Raw genomic sequence first — 22,770 nt, 5'->3', positions numbered from 1 at the left:
AAAACCTCCTCGGTGCAAAACAATATGCACAGACGCAATCTCCAGCGTCGCGTTGCCTAGCAACTGGAGTCAAGCGAAGGGCAACAGATCAGACGCGAACATGAACCAGTGTATTTCACCTGCAGCATCACCTGATCTAAAGGTTACCGTGGAGACATAAATCAAAACAGAGTCGCGTGAAGAGGACGACGGGTCAATCTCTGATCAGACTGTGTAATTTAATCCCGAAGGCAGAATGAATTCTTAATGAAGCTGTTCAATCTGGCTTCCAGATACCAATCTGTTACACACCACAGGAAACAGAGTGAGACTAATGGTTCCATTTGTTTCACCACATCAATCACTCGTCAGTCCTGAATGGCGGCGACTCATCCAGTCAAAAATAAATCAAACAGGAAGAGGATTAAACATTTATTCCTTCTTTTTTTGGTTTACAAACAAAAGGCACCATTGATTCATTTTTTTTTTTTTTTTTTTACTTTTTCTTTTTGGGAAAGTTTCACACCGACACCGACTGCGGCAGGAAAAGTCAACAAGGACATTTAACGTACAGAACCACGCGACGAGCGAGACATTTTAAAACGAACATGGACACTCGAGTCGGTCGGAAGTGGATCACGAACCTCAGCCTGAGCACAAACGGCCCGAGACGTGTAGAAAAAAGAAAGAAGCAAATATCTTTCGGATAAAGAAAAGAAGAAGCTGTAAAAGTTAAAAAAAAATAAATTAATTAATAAAGCCACCACTCTTGATTTGATGTGAAGGTGTTAACACACAGGCGGTCAAACATCGGAAAACAGACTGGTAACATTTCTTGAAAACAACAGTGCATTGATGTGAGTGTATGCAAGAAAAATAAAAAAATTAAAATAAAAAAAAGCATTTAGTTCAACAAAAACCTGATGTGGGGAAATATCTATATACATAAACCAGTTTAAATGTGAAATCTGTGAGGTTTTCTAAAGTTGTGATTCCATTATTCAAAAACCCATTTTCTCAACCATTTTTCTTTTTCTTACAAAGAGACAGAGTTCAACATGAACACGACCGCTTCTGCCAAACTTTGAACAGATGTTTGTATTCGTCAGAGCAGTGTCACCGTGATCCGATCGAACAACAACATCCACGAAGAAGATCAGCTGCGTCTTTTGAGAGTCAACTAACTAAATAACCGTAGAGTTCATCCATTTTTAAAGTCATAGTTTGACATGTGTTGGCAAAAATAAGCTTTTCCAAGAAAAGTCACATGAGAAGATTGATACCACTCGTGGTCTTGAGCAGTATATATGGAACCTGGGCTAGCACACAAGTTAGCTTAGCGCAAAGACTGGAAAACAGAGTTTGTTTCTCTGAAACTCCGGCTAGTTCCTTAGGTGGATTTTTGTTACCTTTGCGCAGAGCTATGCTAGCTTTTAGCCTCAGATACCTCGCCATGCTAGCTTTAGCCCTTGTTTTCCATTTTTTAATGCTCAGCTCTGCAAACAGCTTGTGGCTTTAGTTTAGGATTTACGGACACAAGAGCGGGAGCGTCTCACCCAACACATGCTAGGGAAGCAAGTAAGTGTCAAACTATTCCATTTACTAAGATCTTGCCATGCTAGCTTTACGCCCTAGCTTCCTTGTCATGCTAACTTTTACCCCTAGCTTCCTTGTCATGCTAACTTTTACCCCTAGCTTCCTTGTCATGCTAACTTTTACCCCTAGCTTCCTTGTCATGCCAGCTTAAACCCTTGTTTCCAGTTTTTGATGCTAAGCTCAACAAACCAGCTTCTGGCTAACCAGCTTCTGGCTGTAGCTTAGAATTTACTGTACGGACACAAGAGCGGTATGGAGCGTCTCACCCGACAAGGAAGCAAGTAAGTGTCAAACTATTCCTTTAACTAAGGTCTTGCAAAGCTAACTTTACGCCCTAGCTACCTTGCCATGCTAGTTTTAGCCCTTGTTTCCAGTTTTTAATGCTAAGCTCAGCCAACCAGCTCCCGGCCAACCAGCTCCTGGCCAACCAGCTCCTGGCTGTAGATCAGAATTTACTGTACGGACACATGAGTGGTATTGAGCGTCTCACCCAACACACAATAAGGAAGCAAATAAGTATCAAACTATTTCTTTAAATAAGATCGAAAGATCTACATTTGAAATTGAAATATTTGTGATTTCAAACCTTTTTCCAAAGCTTTTCAGGGGCTTTTGAGAAAGAAGTATCAGTGAGATGTTTTAGGATTCGTTCCAAGATGTTACTTTTGAGTAACGTAGGGTTCCATATTTCCTGGTCATAACAAAAGCGAGAACTTGAAAAAGGAATAGTTCATCCGTCTCACTTCTCAAATCACAGGAACGATCTTGACGAAGACACTGATGTAGACGCCTTGGCCTTCTTTCCCCTCCAAGAGCATGACAACAACCGGTCACCACAAAAACTAACAAACAAACAAAAACAAAAAAACGGACCCACTATTACGAGGAAATGGAGTTACAACAGCGAGGCGTCACGGCCCTCCGATGAGCTTCATAGTAAAAAAGTACAGGCAATTACAGTTTTGCTAATTTGTCGTTTCAGGAGCAAGAGGAAGATTCCGGCTACGCACATAATTCAGGCTGCGTCATTCTTCAAGGTTCATGTAACGTTTACAGTAACAAGCATCGTAACAACAGTCATCCACATTCTGTGCCTATGTTTGACACATTTACTCTTTTCCTTGTTTTTATTTACAGCAGCTGAAGCTTTGCGTCAGTAAAACAGCCACGCGAAAAATACATGGTTATATATATATATATATATGTATATAGATTTTGACGTCTACCCTAAATGGAGCTGTACACAAAATAATTATAAAACATAGATCTGATTGCTCTTTTTCACATTGATTGTTGACAAAAGTTTCAGGCACAATTTCTCTTCTCCCACCGACTAAACCTGATCCGATGTCCAGTGTGGAAAGATCACATTCGGGGGGCACTCCCGGGGGTTTGAAGTCGTTATGGCGTAAGACACGGAGAGGACGCGCGTGTGAACAGGTCAACCTCAGATGCGTTAACTTAAGGCTTAACATGGCAGAGGGAGCGACTCCTGTAAGAACACAGATGAATAATGCAAGGTTTTCAGCTCACGTTGCAGACTCGAAGGAGCGATGAAGGCGTACGAAAGGTTCGAGGGGCGTAACGGCTTCATGAAGTACGTGACGGCTTCTCAACACGTGTACCGGCTACATGAACCAGTAATGTGGCTTATTACCACCCATACGTTCAAAATCCTTTCACAAAAGATGGCGAGCTACACTTCCGAGCTACCTGAAATGTAGTTTTACTTAACAAAGAACGTGAATGGCGAGATGTTATCCACTGACGAAAGTTTTACAAATGTGAAAAAATTCTTCGTCTCAACTGAGCTACGAGTCTGTTAGCAAAGAGCTACTTTGGCAAAAAGAGATTTTTAGTTTTTGTTTTTAGAGATGGTCACGTGACTTTCAGAGCTTGATTTGCACAATCTGCTGACATAAGACTGATCTGTAGGCATCGTGTTGCAATCTGCACTGTGCTCGGTCGAAAATCAGGGAACCAGCCACCGCAGTCGATGAGGGAACTACAGGGGGGGAAGTATCGTTGAGGGTGTTGAGGGGAAATGGCTGTTGGGAGAGAAGGGCAACGCAGGGTTCATCGTTACTCCAAAAGGTACAAGTGCAACCGTCATGACCATCCATTGAAATGGCTTTGGTGTTGACAGAACAAGACGGAGACGAAACAATCGGTAAACCTGTCCTCGAGGAAGCCTTCGCCTAGTCACGAAGGATTCGTCCTTCACCCGTGCGTTTTACAGATGTTTGAATAGATTTTGAGAACATCTCCGTAAACCTCAAGGGATCCACACACAAACTTAAAGGGAGAAGAAAAAAACAAAAAAAAAGAGTTGAGAAGAAACACATTTACAGAAAAACGGGACCGACTCAAAACCAGCGGAGGATTGTGGCAGCGGAGCGTCATCATCCAGTGCATAGCTTTTGTTTTGCAGACGAGCGAGCAGCAGCCAGGCCAAGAGGGGGTGGGGCACAGCTTTTTACAGGAAGTGCTCTGGAGTAAAGCTGAAAACCAGAGACGGACCCGGAGCGACCGGGAAGGGACTGAGTCGGGACCAGTGGTCCTGATGCTAGTCCCGTTAGCGTGAGCGTTGGAACGTTGTGAGATGAATCCACGCCCTCGAGATTATCCGAGATGTGCCAGAAGCTTTGTCCGTGTCTGAGGTGGGTTTTTTTCATGGTTCCATTTTAAATCTGGGAGTGTGAATGTAAACGTGGTGTCGCGTTGAGTGGCTTTGAGCTCCAGCTCCTTCCGTTCTTTCCGTGTGTCTTCTTTCCCTCCATCCCGTCGCCGGCTCACTATCTCATGGTGGAGGAGGCTCTGAAGTAGGAGAGGAACTTGAAGCAGAGGCTCACCACGAAGTACCAGATGTTTCTGGCCATCTGGGACCGGGCGATGAACACGCGCCAGATGAGCACCACCAGGACGGTGTTGAAGGTGTAGCGGATGTTCCGGAGCCTTAAGGAACAAGACACATGGAATTAGGGGCAAAATTTTGGAATTCTCTCTTCTTTTTTTTCTTCTTTTTTTTAAGATTCACGTCGTGTTAAATTCCTTGATGCTGGATTATTATTTACATCAAGCGCAGAGCGTTACAGGAAGACTCTTAATGGAAGTGCTTAATGGAAGAATGAAGGGAAATACTTTGAGTTTTAATGCAGAGATGAAACAAAAGCCTCAGATAACATGCTGTCTCTAATAACCTCACACAGATCATAACTTCCTGTATCTGAGCTGCGTGTTCTGACAAAATTGCATAATTCAATGGCACAGATTCCTACTTGTTGAGGTGTTTCCGTGCGGCGGGAAGACCCGACAGCTCCTCGTTCAGGACGTACTTCTTCGTTCCCATACAGTAATTTTCCATGTACTCTGCCCAGTGCAGCTGACGCACATCAAAGTTAAACACCTGCAGAAATAAAAGAGACAATGTCAAGTTCACTCTTTGAATAAGTCAACTGGTCAGGAACTGTAGTCGTTAAAAATTATTTTAAATCTGATTATTGCAGATTTTCTTGTTTTTTTGCCAAAAAAGAAAGGAAAATTAATATCAGCCAAAATTCTCCAAAATATTTTAGTGCGTGCTTTACATTAATGAAAAGCTTTACCATCAGATATCGACATTAGAGTAAATTAAACTTTTCGTCACAGTAAATCATGAATTAAAAAACAAATACAAAAACCATTTTAAATCTATAAATGAACGGAACTGGATTATTCCGTCCTCAGATTCGCTTCCATCCAGAGAACAAGGACTAGATGGAATAGTCGCGTACCAGAGGAACAACAGTTGTAGAACCTAACTGTCAGATTCGACGGTTCTACTCAACAAAGCTCCTCTTTCACGACGAACGACATCAGCAGTGAATGAAAGAGGAGCTATTGTTCCCAGTTCACCACCAGATATTAGAACATTGAGTTTTAATTGTGTCCGTCATCTCCAGACGTGCCCAACATTGACCAATGAGTTTTCATACGACCGTACGACCGTACGACCATACGACCATACGCCATCGCGTGTCCCTGTACCTTCTTGTCCTCGGGGCTCATCTGGGCCAGCAGCATGGCCACGTTGTCGGTGTTCCACGCCCAGGAGTGACTGGTGAAGTACTCCAGGACCATCATGGCTTTGTGGAGGCGGGTGATCGTCTTCATCATCCTAGAGACGGAGGAGCGACGCAGCGGGAAAGTGGGCGGACGATGGAGGAAAAGGACAAAAACACATAACCAACCAAACACAGGAGGGAGGGTTGAAGAGGAGCAGCAGAAAGAGGATGTTGGGAAGGAAAAATGAGTAAAGAGGAGGAGGACGGGAGAGTGGGCGATGTGTTGGGGGTGATGACAGACGGGAAGAATAATGAAGGAAGAGCAGGTTCAGGTTCAGTGGTGTCGGACGACAGGACACAGAGATGAAAGAAATTTAAGTTAAGTTAAGTTAAACAGCATAAAAAATGGGTTCACTGCAGATTAGAATATCTTTTATATCATGTCATGTCAAGATTGAATTCCAATAATTGTAATAAATATATGTTTCGAGCAATACAGTGCTACGAGTTCGTACGCCTCTTTAATGACTTCACAACATTTCAGTGCTGACCTGTGAAAACTAAAATACACATGTAATTCTCAGGATGTGTTGTGTACATCTGGATTATTTTAAAGAATTAAATAAAATAGTTTTCAGTGGACGGCACCAACGTGTTTTTTGAAATATGATATGATATATGATAACGTGAACTGTAGTGTACACTAAGAATCACCAGACATTTTCAAATACAATACAGTTTTATAATCTAAATTAACAAGGTGGCTGCGTCTTCATAGCACTGTACTGTAAGAATGTAAGTGTTTGGGGTGACGATTTTTCTCCACTGGGGAAGAACTGGATTTAATCCGTGTGCGAGTCAGGAGGACAGACGCAGTGAAACTAATTTAGGTAGAAAAACAACCGAAAACTCAAATGTAATTAAGGGCCTTTGACTTTCAGCTTAAGTCCCGGGGGAACACAAATTTCCAAAATGTATGAAAACTGTCCTCCTGTTAACACCAGTGAATCCAGTTTTTATCATTATACTTCAGTTGTTTATTAGCTCTGATAAATCAGAACCAGTGAAAGTGTTGTAGGTAGGAAAGACAAAAGCTGTACACATTATTGTGAGATTTTAAGAGGATCTGAGTCTTCAAACTGCACATTTTATACATTTTAATCTCTCTGAATTTCCTTTTTTAAAAAAAAAAAATCATTAAATTAGTCTGTGTTCCAATTATAGGCATGTTAAATTTATGGATTTATAATGCTGACAGATTGAGACCACTCAGATTCCTCCTGCGGAAATAAACCCAGAGTGATTCAGAAGCCGAGACAAACATCAGCACACAGACGCAGAGGAAGACGAACGCTAACAGCTGCTGACAAAACACATTAGGATGAAAAACTTGTGAGTTCCCTACGAAGCCAAATTAATTTCAGACAGAAAAAACACCAGGTGGAATTTGGCCAAAGAAGATTTTCTTAAAAAAAAAAAAAAAATGTCTGAAATACCTTTTGGCTTTTGAGAGTAAGAAAAAAGCAGGAAAGAGCGAAAAGAATATGGAAACGTAGACGCCAATCCATCAGTTCACATGCAGAGGGGTTTGTTTTTAGTGGAACATAAACTGGTCTACGGTTGAACTCAACTTTCTCGACTGTCCCATGATGCCTCAGGATTGTCCCATGATTGATTGAGTGAGTGACACGTTGTTGGGATCACATGCACGCGTGACTTTAAAGCTTTGACGGTGGGCCTGCCTGCTATTCTGGTGATGGTGTGGTCGCCATAACGACAACAATCCACCTCCAACACATACGTGCGAGAGCTCTGTGAATTATGTAATGTTCACAGCGAGGCTTGTTCCCACCAAGGTAAGTCTTCTTTAAGATTTAAGAGATTTAAAAAAGATGTTTCCAGCAAAAACAAGAAAACAACCATGCTCTGGTCGAAGCCGTCATGGCCGTCCAAATGGATGCAAGTAAAAACACAGCAAACCATGGTTTCTTCTGCCCCAGCACCCTTTCGTGTTCCCACCATCACACACAATCTTTCGGTAAGAAAAAAACAGGCAACTTCCACACTACAACGTGTCGTTTTAGAGCTCAAACGATCCCCGTGCAGAGCAGTGTTTGAGCGCCGTATCAAAATGAATCTCCCTCCATAAAAAGTCAAAACTAATATTACATGACCGTTTCAGTAAACCGGGACTGGACGCAGATTGGCTACTCTAAAGTTAGTTCCTTGCAAATTAAAACAATGAATAAGCAACAACAATGGTGAAGAGTAAGAAAGGAGATTTCTTTTCTTGGAGCGACAGCGAGCTGGAACTGTTACCGAAAATAAAGGTGCGTTCAGACCAAAAGTGAAGTGATTTTTTGTCCGTCGCGCTACTACTGTGTTTAGTAGAGTCAACACAACCACACGAATATTTGCCCGTTTTCCTTTAGACGCGGACGTCAGGAGAATCTCAACGCTGATCGGCTTTCGCAGCGTCGCGTAAAACACTTTGCTTCATATTTACGTCTGAACGCACCATAAGCGCTTACAACGTTTTGCGTTCAACGCTGGTAGTCGAGTCGTGACCGGGGAGAACCAATCAGGAAGAGAATGCTGAAGACTGCGTCAGCGTTTCGTCCACTTTTGGCCCGTCCAAACTACAACGGGGAGCAGGTTGTGCAAACCAAAACGGGGCGAGCATCGCTTCCAAACTTCTCAGTTTTACCAACGAAAACGTGGTAGTGTGGAGGTAGCCATATTGGAGGAGGGTGGGCGTATGGGGCAAACTGGCGGGCGGAGAGAGTGCAAGGGGGGGAGGGGTCAGTTGCAACCTTACCGGGGCTTGCGGCCGGCCAACCTGAGATAGCCGTCATAGAGCAGGGCGGGCAGCGTGTGGCTGACAGTGGTCCAGTACTGATTAGTAAAGGGGTTGGAGCGCAGATTGACATTGGGCCTTCTGAAGGCCTGCTCTAAGGGATTGGTCTTGAAGGTCATGTTTATACAGTTCTCTGTAGAGGAGACACACACATGACAGGACAAAGAGGACACACACACATAGCAAGCATTGGTACTGACAGTAGGCAAGATGCGGGCCCTGTGTAATGGAACAACCAATGCTAGCTTGTCATGAGCGAGCTAGCTCATTTATTTACCATTGTCAAACAAAGGCCCAACACCTGGGTTGGGTTCCCAAAGGCTTCTTCAGACGGAAGTCAACCCGAGGTCACATTTTTCAGCATTTTTTGGAAACCCAACCCGAAAACACTTAACATTGCAGGTAGCAAGACGTTAAGTAAGAGTGCAGAACCCATCCGTTCTCGGCACATGTTCTGTGCAGGAGGGGGAGGCTGGGTTATACATTCTTCAACGGCCAACAAAGAACGGTACACAAAGCATCTACGTTAGCATCGCAGCTAAGACGTTAGCCTAGTACGCTAGCAGAAAAGGCCACAGGTGTAAAAAAAGCGGCAGAGATGTGCGTGCATGTAAGTGGGTTGTGGGGGGGAGGGGGGGAGGGGGGGGTGCCGTTACGAACAGCAGAGGTGCGAGTCGGCGATGAGGTTTACCTGGGCTCTCGTCCAATCAGCCTGAGGTACAGATCGTAGAGGAACGCCGGAGCCTTGTGGCTCACGGTGATCCAGTACTGATTGATTAGGTGATTGGATGTGAGATTTACATTGGGCCGACGGAAGGCCTGCTCGAGGGGGTTCCTCTTGAATGTGGATATTACATGGTACTCTAAGAGACAGAAGGTTGTTCAACACAAAGTCAATGAGCAGTTAAGGATTCCTCATCATGTTTTTTTAAGCCTAATAGTGTGGTCAAATGATCGTGGGCCAATTAGGCAAAACATTTACATATTGCTAAAACCCTTTAACGACTTTATTGCCCATAATGCAACTCGACTGCCAACAGTTACGCCCGCGGCATGTTTCTACTCTGTAGCACTTTGAGATTGCCTTTAGCAATGAAAAGTGCTCTATAAATGAAATTTATTATTATTATTATTGACGTAGCCTCGAGCCACAAACCTCTCCAGCACAGACGAGGAGCGAGCTACAGACGTCTGGTAAATTCACTTCGCTGGCAATTTTCTCTCTCTTTCATTTTCAAACTTGTTCTTCAGCCCCCAACCGATGTCGACTCAAGTGACATCACTCGGTGGAGTTCCTCTTCAAAGTGTTAAAATACAACAACAAGATCAACATCTGCAAATTCACGAGCAGTCGATAAGTGCGATACGATCAAAATCAAGTCCACCTCTGAAGCTATCCACTGTATAATAAACCAAACCTGCACCAGCATCATAGTGCAACTTTTTAAATTTAAAGGGGCAGTAAGCGATTTTAACCCAATACACTTCTTTAATAAAAATCTGTGAATATTTCCTCGTGGTCTGCAAGCTGTCGGTTCTGTTGGGCGTGACGAGACTTACTAGCTAATACAGCTACGTCTCAGGGGTTTTGGCCTGGTGGTTAGCTCGTCGCCCTCCTGTACCCGGGGCTGTGGGTTCGAGGCCCGGTCAGTGCAAGAAAATCATCAACAACAAAGAGAGAAACAAGCTTTCTCCAAAACCGCTTACTGCCCCTTTAAGTGACTGTTTGGGAGCAGCGATTGTCGCTGCACTGTTTCAACACAATACGACTCTGAGCTGTGGAATTCCTGACGTGCAAGTTGTAACACGGATGCTTCACGACTGCACCAGTGATCCCAGATTTTAACTTTCAGGATTCTGTTGTGTTATGCAAACAAACACTGCACAGTTGGAGCTGACAGTTTTACTCCATATCATGAAGTTAGAAAAACAAACCAGAGTCTACTACTATATCTGCTAAACTCTTAAGAGAAACGTCGTTACCCCTCCGGCTCCGCACCAGGAGCCGTCGGGAGGAACAGGTAAACAAAAGCTCCTGGTCTGGGAGTGTCGGGGGCCGCGGATCAGATTACAATCAGGTGATGTCACCGGACACCGCCGTTAAAAGCCTCCGCTCTCGAGGGCTTTTCCACAGTCTTGTGTTCGGGGGGGAGATAAAAGAGAAACGTGACGTCTTACCGACTTCGCCCCAGCGAAACGGGTTGATCCCACCGGTGGTGCAGTTGTACACCAGGATGTTTTTAGTCCTGTTAGGGGGGGGAAATGTCAAATTCACGATGATGATAACAATAAAAAAGACCACAAGATGTAAATGTGAGGACATGTTTATGAGGCCCGCCAACCTGTTGCCCGTCTGGGATCCAGAGTACCAAGCAGCAGCCAGCGTGGCGTTGATGACCACGTCCACAGGCACCAGATCGGCAACCGCGTCGTTGGACGCCCTCATCGTGCGCAGGATCCCCTTCCCGGCCTACGGAGGGTGAGGAAACGGACGACTGAGGATTCCTCCGCACTTATTTAGTTTAGTTTTAAAAACCTCTGCGTCCAGATTCGTGTCAGAAAAAATCTCTGTCTGCGTTTGTGCTTTGGGAAACTACGAATATGCATTTTGAAACACTATCAGACCAGATTATGAAGTTCAGTTCACAGGAAAAACACAGCTTTTCTCTCAGTACTTACGGCAATGAATATTCCACTGGGTCCGTTGAAATTATCAATCCAACCCTGCAAGAGTAGTCAAGAGAAAAATCCGCATGAATTATTAAAAATAACATAATAAATAAATGAGTAAAACCATCAACATCTACTGCAGTTAATAAGCATCCACCTGCGTTTCTCCGATTTCATACGATCACACATTCAATATGTTTATGAACAAATGGAGAAATGAAACTTCAAGCACAGCAAAAAAATTAAACACATTTTCACTGCAGTTCCGCGAGTCTGACGTTTGAAACGTTTCCTTCAGACATTCACACTGTGTCAAGACGAGAAGCCTCAAAACTTTCCTAAACTAGAAATCCAACAATCCAGCCGCAGTGACAGCCGCCGCCCCATTTTACGCCACATTCCTCACATTCCCGCTCTTTTTCATCCCTCAGCAGATTTAAAATCAGCAGCAGAGCCGATGTTACAACAAACCTCAGAAAACATGGCCACTTGTTCACTCCCTGTTATGACAAACTTTATTTATACTGTATGTTCTGTTATAATTAGAGGCGGATCAATGTGGATTTTTGAGTTCTGATTACGGCACCGTTATTAACAAGTAAAAAGGATTTGAGATACTGATACAGTATATTTGTGTATATATATACAAGTACAATTTGGAATTGATGTCCTTATCAAACCTTTATGAAAAAATGTAATTGAGGCTTGATATTTCACAGTTTGAGCATAAACTTGACTATGAAAAAAGCATTGTTTGTTCTGTTTAATACGTTTTCATATGATATCGATGCGTCTGCGAAAGGCTCTTATTGGCCGATTTTAATCACTTGCTCTAGTTTTGTTCAGTGTGAACAACCAGCATTTAGCATTTTAGCCACTTTCAAATGCATTTCAAACTTTTAATACTTTTAAATGCAATAAAAATTCCTGGTTTATTACAAATGCATTTTAAACCGTGGAAAACCTGCAAACAACAGATCTGAGTTTAAATTTGTATATTTTATAACGGCAACCATAATTAATCAATTCAACAATAAGTTTCTTCCTGACTGAAAGGGGCGGTAAGCGAGTTCAGTTCACTTGCTCTAGTTTTGATCTCTAGCACCAATGACTTCCTTCCTTTTACCTTCTTTCCTTCTTAGCCTTTAGCATGTGAGGGTGGCCACTTTCAAATGTATGCAAAATTGTTTTACCACTTCTATTTAAAAAAATGTCCTGGTTTATTACGAAGCAGACGTATGTTCAAAGCCAGGACAGAAGACTGGGATTTGTCTTTTTTCGTACATTTTTTTTTTTTCCCAAAACGGCGACTATAATTAATCCATTCAAACAAATAAGTTTCTCCCTGAAACAAACAAATGCAACACCAGAAGCCGGACCCACTCACTGGGAAGGGCTCCTTCCAGCTGGCTCCGACGATGGAGGGTCTGATGATGGCGACGTTCATGTCTCCGGCCTCCTGCTGCACCAGATACTCGGCCAGGGCTTTGGTGTAGGTGTAGGTGTTGGGACGCTTCCCGATCAGCTTGGGGGTCAGCGTCGACACCAGGTCGTCGTCCATCCAGCTGGGGGGGGAATATATATATATATATATATCAATCATCACACACTCGTCTTTCCTAAAGAGGTCAGAATCACTTCACTAATCTCTACTCGCTCCGTTTCACTAATGCAGCTCGACGGCCTCGACAACATTAGTGCCACTAAGCAGCCATTTACCGGATAGCCACGACTGAGCCGGAAATATGAATCTTCATAAAACCTTCCGGCTGGCTCTTATGCAAGAAGTGGGAGAATCCTTTTAAAAACCTCATCTCACTCTTACTGTATCCTAATCTGTGTCCGTAAACCGGCCTAGAGACGGGAAACTGGGCGACTTACTCCAGAGTGTCGATGAGTCGGCGGTAGTCGACGGGGGGAGGGTAGACGACTTCTTCGATCAGCTCCCGGTCACAGTTGGCGTAGGCGGTGGAGACGTGGAGGAAGATCTCCAGGTGCTTCATCGTGTGGGCCAGCGCCAGCATCTTCTGGGTGGCCAGGACGTTCAGCTGCATCGCGTCCCTGCGAAGGGAAGGAGGAGGAAGAAAGGATTCACTCGAACGCCGTCACCCATCGCGTCACCGAGGCACGGAAGAAGCATTCAGTGCATTTCCTCAATATGAGCGACTCACTTGAGCGGCTCGTTGAAGCGGATGGTGGCGGCGCAGTGGAAGACGATGTTGACCTTTTCGGCCAGGACGCTCTGATCCTCTTTGCTCAGATCCAGCTCCGGCAGCGTGAGGTCGCTGCTCACGGCGACGATCTTCTCCGCGAAGCCCGGCTGCTCGTCCTGCAACTTCTCAAACAACTGAGAGGGGGGGGGGGGGGGGGGGGGGGGGGGGGGGGGGGACGTACAAAAGCCAAGGTTACAGCTCAGTTTAAAAGTAGATTGAAAATCAGGAAGATATAAATCCTCGCTTGACTTTCATCCAGCGACAAGAGGGGATGAAAGTCTAATGATTTATAGCTGATGGCAGAACGCTCGACTTTCCATCTGCTCCTCCTGTTACAGATCTGTACATTCTTTCTGCCCAAGGGAACTTGATGGAAGCACTGAACATAAGTTTGTTCCTACTACATCATAAGAAGTTATTTTCAAAACTTTTACATGATCTTTAACATAAAATTGACTGCAATTGGTAAGGTGGCAGAGAAAAACACTATGAGCTTCAAAAAGCAAAATGTAATTTGCTTTCAAACGTGAACAAGCTTAACGTGTAATACGACTTGTTATGTGCATCTAACGTTACCTCATTAATAATTCATTTAGCTTCTGTTGTGGAGGACTCACTTCGTTGTTCTGCTGAGGTCAAACGTGTAAACAGTCACTAGAGGAGTTTAGCATCTGATATGAGCGACACGAGACTTTATCGGATCAAAGTAACGAGCTGCTGGTTTATAATCTCGACCATCTACATCGTTTGTCCAAATCATGAATGAATGAATGAAAGGAACTCGTGGTTCTGAGGTTTATTCTCTGGTTCCACAGTTCCTGAGGAGGAGCAGTAACTGTGATGTGCGACATCATCTTCCTTCCCGCCCTCCAACAACAACAACAACAACACAACCACACATCTCCTCCTCCTCCTCCTCCTCCTCCTCCTCACCTCCAACAACAACACAACCACACATCTCCTCCTCCTCGTCCTCCTCCTCCTCCTCACCTCCAACAACAACAACAACAACAACAACACAACCACACATCTCCTCCTCCTCCTCCTCCTCCTCCTCACCTTGCAGTTGATCATGTCGGCGATGCGAGCCTGGGGACTCTGGCCGGCTTTGGACCGGACCATCACGTACACAGCCTTGACCTCAGGGCACGACCTCAGCAGCTTCTCCAGCAGCACCTTCAACAACCATGGGGAGTGTGAGACGTGACCAGGCCTCATGCAGAGACGAAGAGCACAAAGATCATGTTTTCCCTCCTGGTGAGGACTTTGTGGTGATGATCCAGGATTTTTTTAGTTGTTTTTTTTTAAATCACTTTTATTTTAACATTGTAAGATTTGTTTCTCATTAGATTATTTCCAAGGAAATATTTCATGGGTCTTGGTGAAAGAATCTGGCATATTTAGGGGACTGATAGGAGGGTGTAATATGAATTCATGTGGTTTCATAACAAGACCTTTTGGTCAGAGTTATGCCCCAACTGAGATTCTTGTTTCTTTCTAAAGACTAATTTTTCTGTATTTCTGTCTTTGTATGATTATTTTTGATTATTTTTTTTGATTATTTACAAGGAAATATTTCATGGTTCTTGAAGAAATATTTTGGAGACTGATATTAGAGTGTGTGCACCCCGATGTTGAAAAGTGACAGACGTCTTAAAACACTGTGCAACAGGCGAAGATAGCACCAGCTTTACACATTAATTCTACAAATGAACATAATATTAAACAGTTGATAAGAAGCGTGTAATGAATATATTGACATAGATGCACAAGATTAGAAAATTTATTTTTAAAAAACAGGCAAAATAATTCTAAAGTTTACAATACATGTTTAAGTGAAAAGCTGGTATTTGTCATGCCAGCAAAGATGATGGATGCCCTCCATATGTGGCACAGGAAATGATATAATTAGTTCAAACAATACGTTTCCTCACATAGTCTACGTCGACTAGTCGACGCGGGCACACTCCGTAGAAAACAAAGTGCACATACGTCAACACAATCCATAACTCGGCTGGACAGTATATGTAACCTTGAGGGGTACATATACTGGGGTTACATGTACCCCTCGGGGTCTGTCAGGGTTAGTGACAGAAGTTTTGAAGGAAAAGGACATTTCTTGTTATATAAAATTGTCTTGCTGTTAAAATGTCCTATACAGTTGACTTTGACTAACAAAAAAAGTGTTGGTCTCTCCTCACTGAATTGTGTGTTTTAAAAATACATTTCCGACCAGTTCAACAAGCTTCCTGCTTCACTTGATGGTGAGGATTTGGTGTGTCATCTACTTGTGTATATATATATATATTAATATAATTATATATAATTAAATAACACAACAGCGATACATATGACATTCGTCTGTGAAAATAATCCACATGAAGCATTTTAAAAAGCTGCAGTACCTTGCCCATGAAACCCGTTGCCCCGGTGATGAGCACATTCTTCCCTGCGTAGTATTCTGGGATGTTCACCATGTTGCCTGCCGTCCTGTTCAGTGAGCAGCTCAGCAACACTGCACCTGCACAAACCACCGGGAGACAAAAAGGAAAAGACACAGGGAGGATTAATATCGTGAGATCAACATCAAGTCTGAAAATATTAAATCGGAAATGAAGCCGAGTGAAATTAGAGAGAATGTTCAAAAAGAAGCAAAGTCTCGTGGAGACGACGGGATTTGAAGAATATTGCTTTAGATTTCTTAACAAGTGGCATTTATCAGCTTCACCGTCACAAAAATACATAAAAAATATTGAAGTCATTAAAAGCCCCGACAGCACATTTGCTCATGTTCAAAGTTTGAACATATATTTTTTGTGTTGAGAATCAAAATCTCTTTTTTTCTCTGAGAAACAGTAAACAAAATCATATTTTACTATCATGTGAAAAAAGGCATATTCATTTATATTTAAACTAACTAAAGAATATATTTGCATTTTCGCTTTAAAAGTGACTTAAATGATGAAATTATACTTTTTACACAGAAAATATTATATTCTAAAGTTGCAGATTTACTTTCTCTTGACTTGATGAAAACTGGGAAAAAAACCATTGCAACTTTCAACAGTAGCAAAAGTTTCAGTAGCAGAAAAAATAAATAAATCACAGAACGCTCTTATCATTGTTGACATATGGAGTCATGTGTGACGACGAGGCCTCATCAGATAGATTCACACCATCCGGCTGATAACCGGCCACTCGGGAGATAAACTCCTCCAGCGCTGCCGTCACGTGGTGTCGGAGTTATGATAAAGACGAGCTCATCGCTCATCGTTCTATCCATAACAAATGGACAATAGTCTGCTAGCGCGGTGCCAAGTTACCTCGTCCCAACAGATATTTACATACATTGGTTTTTTTGTTGCATCCATTTCCTCCTCTAGCATAATGGAATAAATCATGACGACAACGCACACGTTACCATATCGGAACAATATCACATTGTGATTCTATGGATGTTCGTCTGCTGCCAGTTACAGTTGAACCAGTTATTCAGCTTTAAAATACAGTTGCATCAGTGATTCGACAACAGGGGTATTCTTTTGGCAGAGGTCACGTTTACATTAGGGCTGAAACTAACCACCATTTTCATAATCGATTAACCTCGTCGATTATTTTCTCAATGAATTGTTTGGTCCACAAAATGGCGAAAAATGTCGATCGTGTTTCCCAAAACCTCAACATGATGTTTTGTTTTGTCCACACAGCAAAGATATTTGGTTCACTGTCACAGAGGAGCAGAGAAACCAGAAAATATTCACATTTAAGAAGCTGAAATCAGAGAATTATGACCTGATTTTTCATAAAAACCAATTGAACCGATTATTTAAATAGTTGGCGGTTAATTACAAATCAATTAACTGTTGCAGCTCTAGGTCACGTTTACATTAATTCAAGACACTTTTTTTATTACAACGAGCTCCTTGAAAAAAAACAACCCGGAGACATTTCTCAGCTGCCACTTCTTGACAAACTTGTCGAGCTTGCGTGAAAGAGTTTTGACTGACGGCGTTGAAATCGGGTGAAATACTCTGCCGTCGGTAAAACTCTGCAAAACCGCAGCAAATTTGTAAAAGATGTTAAAAACAAAATGAACGCTGACAAGATCCATTCTGAGTGGAAAGAGAGGATAGAAAAAATATCATGCTGCTATGACAACAGCAGAGCGATGGCGTGGGCTCCGTGGCCCCTGTGGAACGAGGCGAGGGGGACGAGCGGCCGCTCGGCTCCGGGGGCCAAGGCTGCAGATGTACCGTTTGCTGCATCACGTTCTCGTGCCAAGTGGCTCAGCTCTGACTTTCTACCGACGGCAGCTCGTGAATGTGCAACACTGACACGGGGAGAAAGGGGGGAGGATGTGGTGAGGAACAAGATGAATCCGCTCCGAGGGAGGGGGTTATGGGTACGGTGGAATTGTCAAATTTGCTTAGGAAGTTTCCTAAATCTTGGAGTGACCCGGAAGTATTTCATCGGCATAATATGACGTAGTTTAGTGTAAGTGGAGTCAGATTCTCTGAGCTTTTCCTAAGTCCTAAGGCTTCCCGGGTTTTCAGTCGTATTTTCGGCATGTCCCGATAATTACGTTATCAACTTATCGTGTAACACATGAATATGAACTCAATCATTTTGATTGACCTCAACAATAGCCATTGTGTCTACATGTGTATCTGTCCTCGTCGATGTAGGGCTGCGACTAACAAATACTTTCATTATCGAAGGAGCAAAGAAACCAGAAAATATTCACATTTAAGAAGCTGAAATCTGAGAATATTTACCCCCCCCCCCCCCATAAAAACTACTTGAACCTATTGACCAATTATCAAAAAATAGTTAGTGATTCATCAAGTAGTCGATTACTAATCGATTAACTGTTGCAGCTCTAGTCGTATGATTAATCAATCACTGGTTTGGTCTATAAAATGTCAGAAAATTGTTATTTCTTTGTATTTTTCTGAAGGGCACCATGTCTTCAAATTGCTTGTTTTGTCTGAGGCATAAACACAAGACTAAACTTTAGATAACTTTTCTCTTGCACACGCAACGACCTATAGGCCTGCGAGTTCAGGTGATCCAGTATCCAAAAAATCTTGACAGGCCTCGTCGTAACTAGCCTGCCGACCACAAAAGCGGCACAGACAATGTGCTGCTTTTACGAATGACATCAACGCTGTCAACACCAGCGCAGCTGAGCGGGTGACAGCAGTTTTGGGCTGGGATCAAGAATTACTGCGAGGCCGGTGGGGTAATGCTGCATTCATTTGGCAACAGAACACACAGAACACACACACACACACACACACACACACACACACACACACACACACACACACACACACACACACACACACACACACACACACACACACACACACACACACACACACACACACACACACACACACACACACACACACACACACACACACACACACACACACACACACCACAGTTCATGTTCTCCTACAGCTGCCTCGCCTACACTGTACACTGAGCGTGTCCATATTCGAGAGACGAAATGAAACAATGTCGTTAACCCAAGTTAAGAAACCGAACCTCTGGAACTTGCCCTGAAGAAGTTCCTCTGCAGTACGATCGAGACTGAGACACTGAAGTCTCGTCCGCATGTTTAACAAACAGAAATCTCTATAATTAAAAAGCCTGAGCTCCAGTCAGGACCTGCAGTGGCCTTCGATCGACGCCTGTGAAAGAGCTACCGTGGCTCTTACAGTCGGACTGATGACACAACCCGACTATGAATAATTGATGAAATGCTTAGATTTGCCTCTCCTGGCTGATGTCTTGACAGTTTACAGATAGATGAAACGTTAAGGTTTGACGACAAACTGTCTCAGGGGAGCAATCCACGTCTGAGCGATGTGAAAAAACCCACTGCCAAGCAAAGGGAAAACCCTTAAGAGAGATTAAAAGGTTGCCAGACGAAAAGAAACTAGTTTTGATCCTGACCAAAGACGCGCTCAACTGTAATCACCTCGATATTCAAAGCAACACTTGTAGGGACCTGCCATGCTGATGGACAAATGTTGCAGCAAAGCTGAGATCAACGCAACATCTGTGTCGCAACAACTTGCTTATTCGAGTGAGAAATGCCAAGTTCCTCCTCATGATGCCCATTTCCAAAACGCACCGGCTTTGCACACGTACTTGAACCGACTTGTACCAAAAAGTTGAACCACCCACGGCGGACGGGAGCTCGAACTCAAACACTGAGGTCTATTCTGAGTTAATAACAATTACAGTAGAATTATCTTTGGCAATTAAACGATCACACCCACGAACCGACAGTCAAGTATATTTCATCCTCTTGGCTACAGTGCCAAAGATTAAAGTGATATATGTGAACAAAAGCAAAAGAACGAAAATGACAAAAATATCAACAGGTGGAAAAACTGTTGATATTTGTGGTCCACACCTTTTGGAAAACGGCTTACCGGAATTTTTGGACCACTCTACAAAATCCCTTCAATTGAATGATGTTATAGGGATTTCTTGCACGTACTTGACGTTCCAAATCCTTCCCCCCGAAACAGTATGGTGGGATTCTGATGTAGGTCATTCCATAACTCTCCATTGGTTCTTTTGAAGCATCACTAGTGTGCTCAGGATGATTTTCCTGATGAGAAGGACCACTTCCCGCTCAACGTCAACTCTCCAACAGCTATTTTTCAACCTTTTTGACATGGGGGTTCTTTAGCTTTCGGTGATTACAATCTCTTGCGGATCATCTTTTGAGACAGGCGGGCAGTGCGGAGTTGTTCAACTCGTGCCACAGGTTCCCCCCCCACTCTGCGCATGGCTCGACATTGAGGCCAAGTCTGCTTGTACGGGACAAGTCAACCCAGATTTTTTGGTAGGGCAAGTGGAAGTTTCACCCGTAACCTCAAAGTTCAACTCATGAACAAACAAAAGTGACAAATCACCGTTTTACAGCCTTGAGTTTTGACTAGGACCGTTTTGTTTTTAACCAGACTTAGAATTGGGGGTGTGGTCTGACTGAGCGCATCCACCTGCACCGGTAACCACCTTGGATTGGACAGACCAGCTGTCCATCAAGCTGTATCCACGCTATGGGGCTTTGTTGTCTATTTTATTCTGTATTACCGAAAATTAAGATCATAAACTCCTCAGGAAAAAGTTAGACTTATTTCCTCGTTGACTTCTATAGAAACGGACTTCTGGAGTCTTCGCCCTCTGCTGGTGATTTAATAGAATGCGGGCTTCAGGCATCGGTTTCATTTTCTGGACACGGTGACTACGTCCAATTTTATAAACAGTCGTTGGCTCGGACCGAATTTTTCGGACCTTTTCCAGAGATCGTTTTTGAAAAAAATCTGCTTCAAATATCATTTATTATTTTTGTGCCATCACGAGAGAAAAGAGAGTCGGTAGATTCTGGAGATCGGGTTCGTTTTAAAGCAACTTCTTAAAGTCAGTACGTAGTCGTAGCACGTCATTACGTGAAAGGTAAAACTCCGGAAAAACATCTGGAGCCAATTTTTTCCAGAGATCGCGTCTGAAAACAGCTTATTACCCCGACAAGTTACTTTCTGCTGAAACTTTTTCCACGACACAGGTTTTTCTCTCCCCCCCCATTCAAATGATGAAGTGACTACAGAACCTCACTTGTGTGCGTCTTTTTTTTTCCACAGGGGATCAAATGTTTTGCTTTGTTGAAAAGGTTCAACCATTTTCCTCTGGAGGTATTTTACTGTAGAACATAAAGAGGTGAAACCAGACTCACTCTCTCTCACACACACACACACACACACACACACACACACACACACACACACACACACACACACACACAGACCCCGTGATTGTCATCTCACACACACTCTCACACTCACACACACACACACACACACACACACACACACAGCTGCCTCTCATTAGAACATCGCGGTCCGAGACTCACCGTCCATTTGCCACAGTACAGTACAGTACAGTACAGTGCCCGCCCGGCCCGGTACCCGCCCGGCTGAACGGAGACGCTGATGAAATGCAGTGAGCTTCGCCGAACGACGCCTTTTCACATTTAAACTGAAATGCAGACGGCGGTGAAACGCGGGAGCTGCGGGAGGAGGAGGAGGAGGAGCCGGGGGTGAATGCCTGACAAGTCGCGTTGCGGGTGAACGAGGAGTTTGCGCTTGAATTCACGCTCACCGAGTCCAACCCTGCATCCGCTGTGTTTTGTCCCTCCCTCCCGCCGTCCGTGTGGCGCATCTCTTCCTACGCGTCACGACGGACACATGCGCGTGCAACACGCGGATTGTTATTTGATTATTGATTATAGATGGAGGGAGGCTACGTACCCGGAACGTCGACGTCGTTTTTCTTCGCCCGGCTCTCGAACTGTCGGCGCGGTGGCGTGACTCCGTGTGTGCGTGTGTGTGCGTGCGTGTGTGGCGGACCGCTACGAGCGGCAGGAGTGGGCGGAGCCTCAAGCAGGAAGCGGAGCAGCAGCAGCACGGGGCGGGTTGGCTGGCAAATGAACCGCCGTGACGTCAGCGGCTCTCTCTCTCGCCGGAAAACGAGAGGTCTCACTCCTGCCAGTTTCACCTTGTTTTAAAAAAACAAAACAAATTTAAAAAACCAAAGCGGTTTCAAGCGAACACTTAAAAAACGCGGGATTCCTGAAGCCCCCCCCCCCCCCCCCATTCACGGATGCGGAAGTGACTTAAACGTATATATTCTCTGTAATGACCAGCAGAGTGCTTCTCACGTGATTACCTAAGTAAACTTTTTCCTGAGGAAGTTCATGGTTGATTTATGGAAGCGAATCTGTGTCACCAGACTTGCACTGAATTTATACTACTGATTTTTTTTTTGCCTTGAAATTATGTATCTGAATTCAACACTTCAACATTTCAATAAGTGATTTTCACTTGGGTTTTTCAATGTAAAAAAGTGTCAAAGGACGTCAGTGTTACTGAATTTCTTTACACAGAAATAGTTTTGACAGAATTGTCAACAAAATGCAGTCAAATAAATTCTGTGACAGACTTTGTTTTTTTTTTACACTTTTTTTGACAGATTTTTTTTTACATTGAAAAACAAGTGAAAATCAGTCATTAAAATGTTGAAGTGTTGAATTCAGATGCAAACATTTGTGATACATAATTTCAATGCAGAAAAATGTCAGCAGTAGAAATTCAGCGCCTTTTTAAATTTCAAAGTCTGGTGCGACAGATTTGCTTCCACACTGATTACTTCTGCTTCCACAAAAACCAAGATGGCGCCGATCAGAATGCTGAACCAAACGGCAGCTCACACAACAGCTTCTTGAGCTCCCGCCATTGAATTTGGTGAATAAGTAATGGACGTTATCCAGGTAAATGCAGATTAACTCAACAAGGAAGAAGAAAAAAAACCCCACCATACTTCCTCCTAA

At 43.6% G+C, this 22,770-nt stretch overlaps 1 protein-coding gene across 2 annotated transcripts; it reads right to left on the bottom strand.

Annotated features, from left to right (window-relative positions):
* Positions 1-398: 398 nt before the first annotated feature.
* On the bottom strand, positions 399-21,843 carry far1 (fatty acyl CoA reductase 1). 2 transcript variants are annotated; one of them, XM_035642100.2, is made up of 13 exons: positions 21,692-21,843; positions 15,764-15,879; positions 14,418-14,534; positions 13,317-13,492; positions 13,027-13,206; positions 12,533-12,710; positions 11,155-11,199; positions 10,818-10,945; positions 10,654-10,721; positions 9,167-9,338; positions 5,602-5,731; positions 4,854-4,981; positions 399-4,530 (listed from the first exon to the last, which is right to left on the bottom strand). In XM_035642100.2, exons 2-13 carry the CDS (start codon positions 15,833-15,835, stop codon positions 4,371-4,373), a joined length of 1,554 nt encoding a protein of 517 aa, XP_035497993.1. In that variant the 5' UTR covers positions 15,836-15,879; positions 21,692-21,843; the 3' UTR covers positions 399-4,370. The 2 variants fall into 2 exon arrangements, with proteins under 2 accessions (XP_035497993.1, XP_035497992.1); XM_035642099.2 differs by lacking the exon at positions 21,692-21,843 and adding an exon at positions 21,295-21,562.
* Positions 21,844-22,770: the final 927 nt, after the last annotated feature.

This window comes from Scophthalmus maximus, chromosome 7 (assembly GCF_022379125.1).
Source record: "Scophthalmus maximus strain ysfricsl-2021 chromosome 7, ASM2237912v1, whole genome shotgun sequence".
Classification (NCBI taxonomy): domain Eukaryota; kingdom Metazoa; phylum Chordata; class Actinopteri; order Pleuronectiformes; family Scophthalmidae; genus Scophthalmus; species Scophthalmus maximus.
Note: the sequence above shows the minus strand (reverse complement) of the source record. Positions and strands in the feature narration are given on the sequence as shown.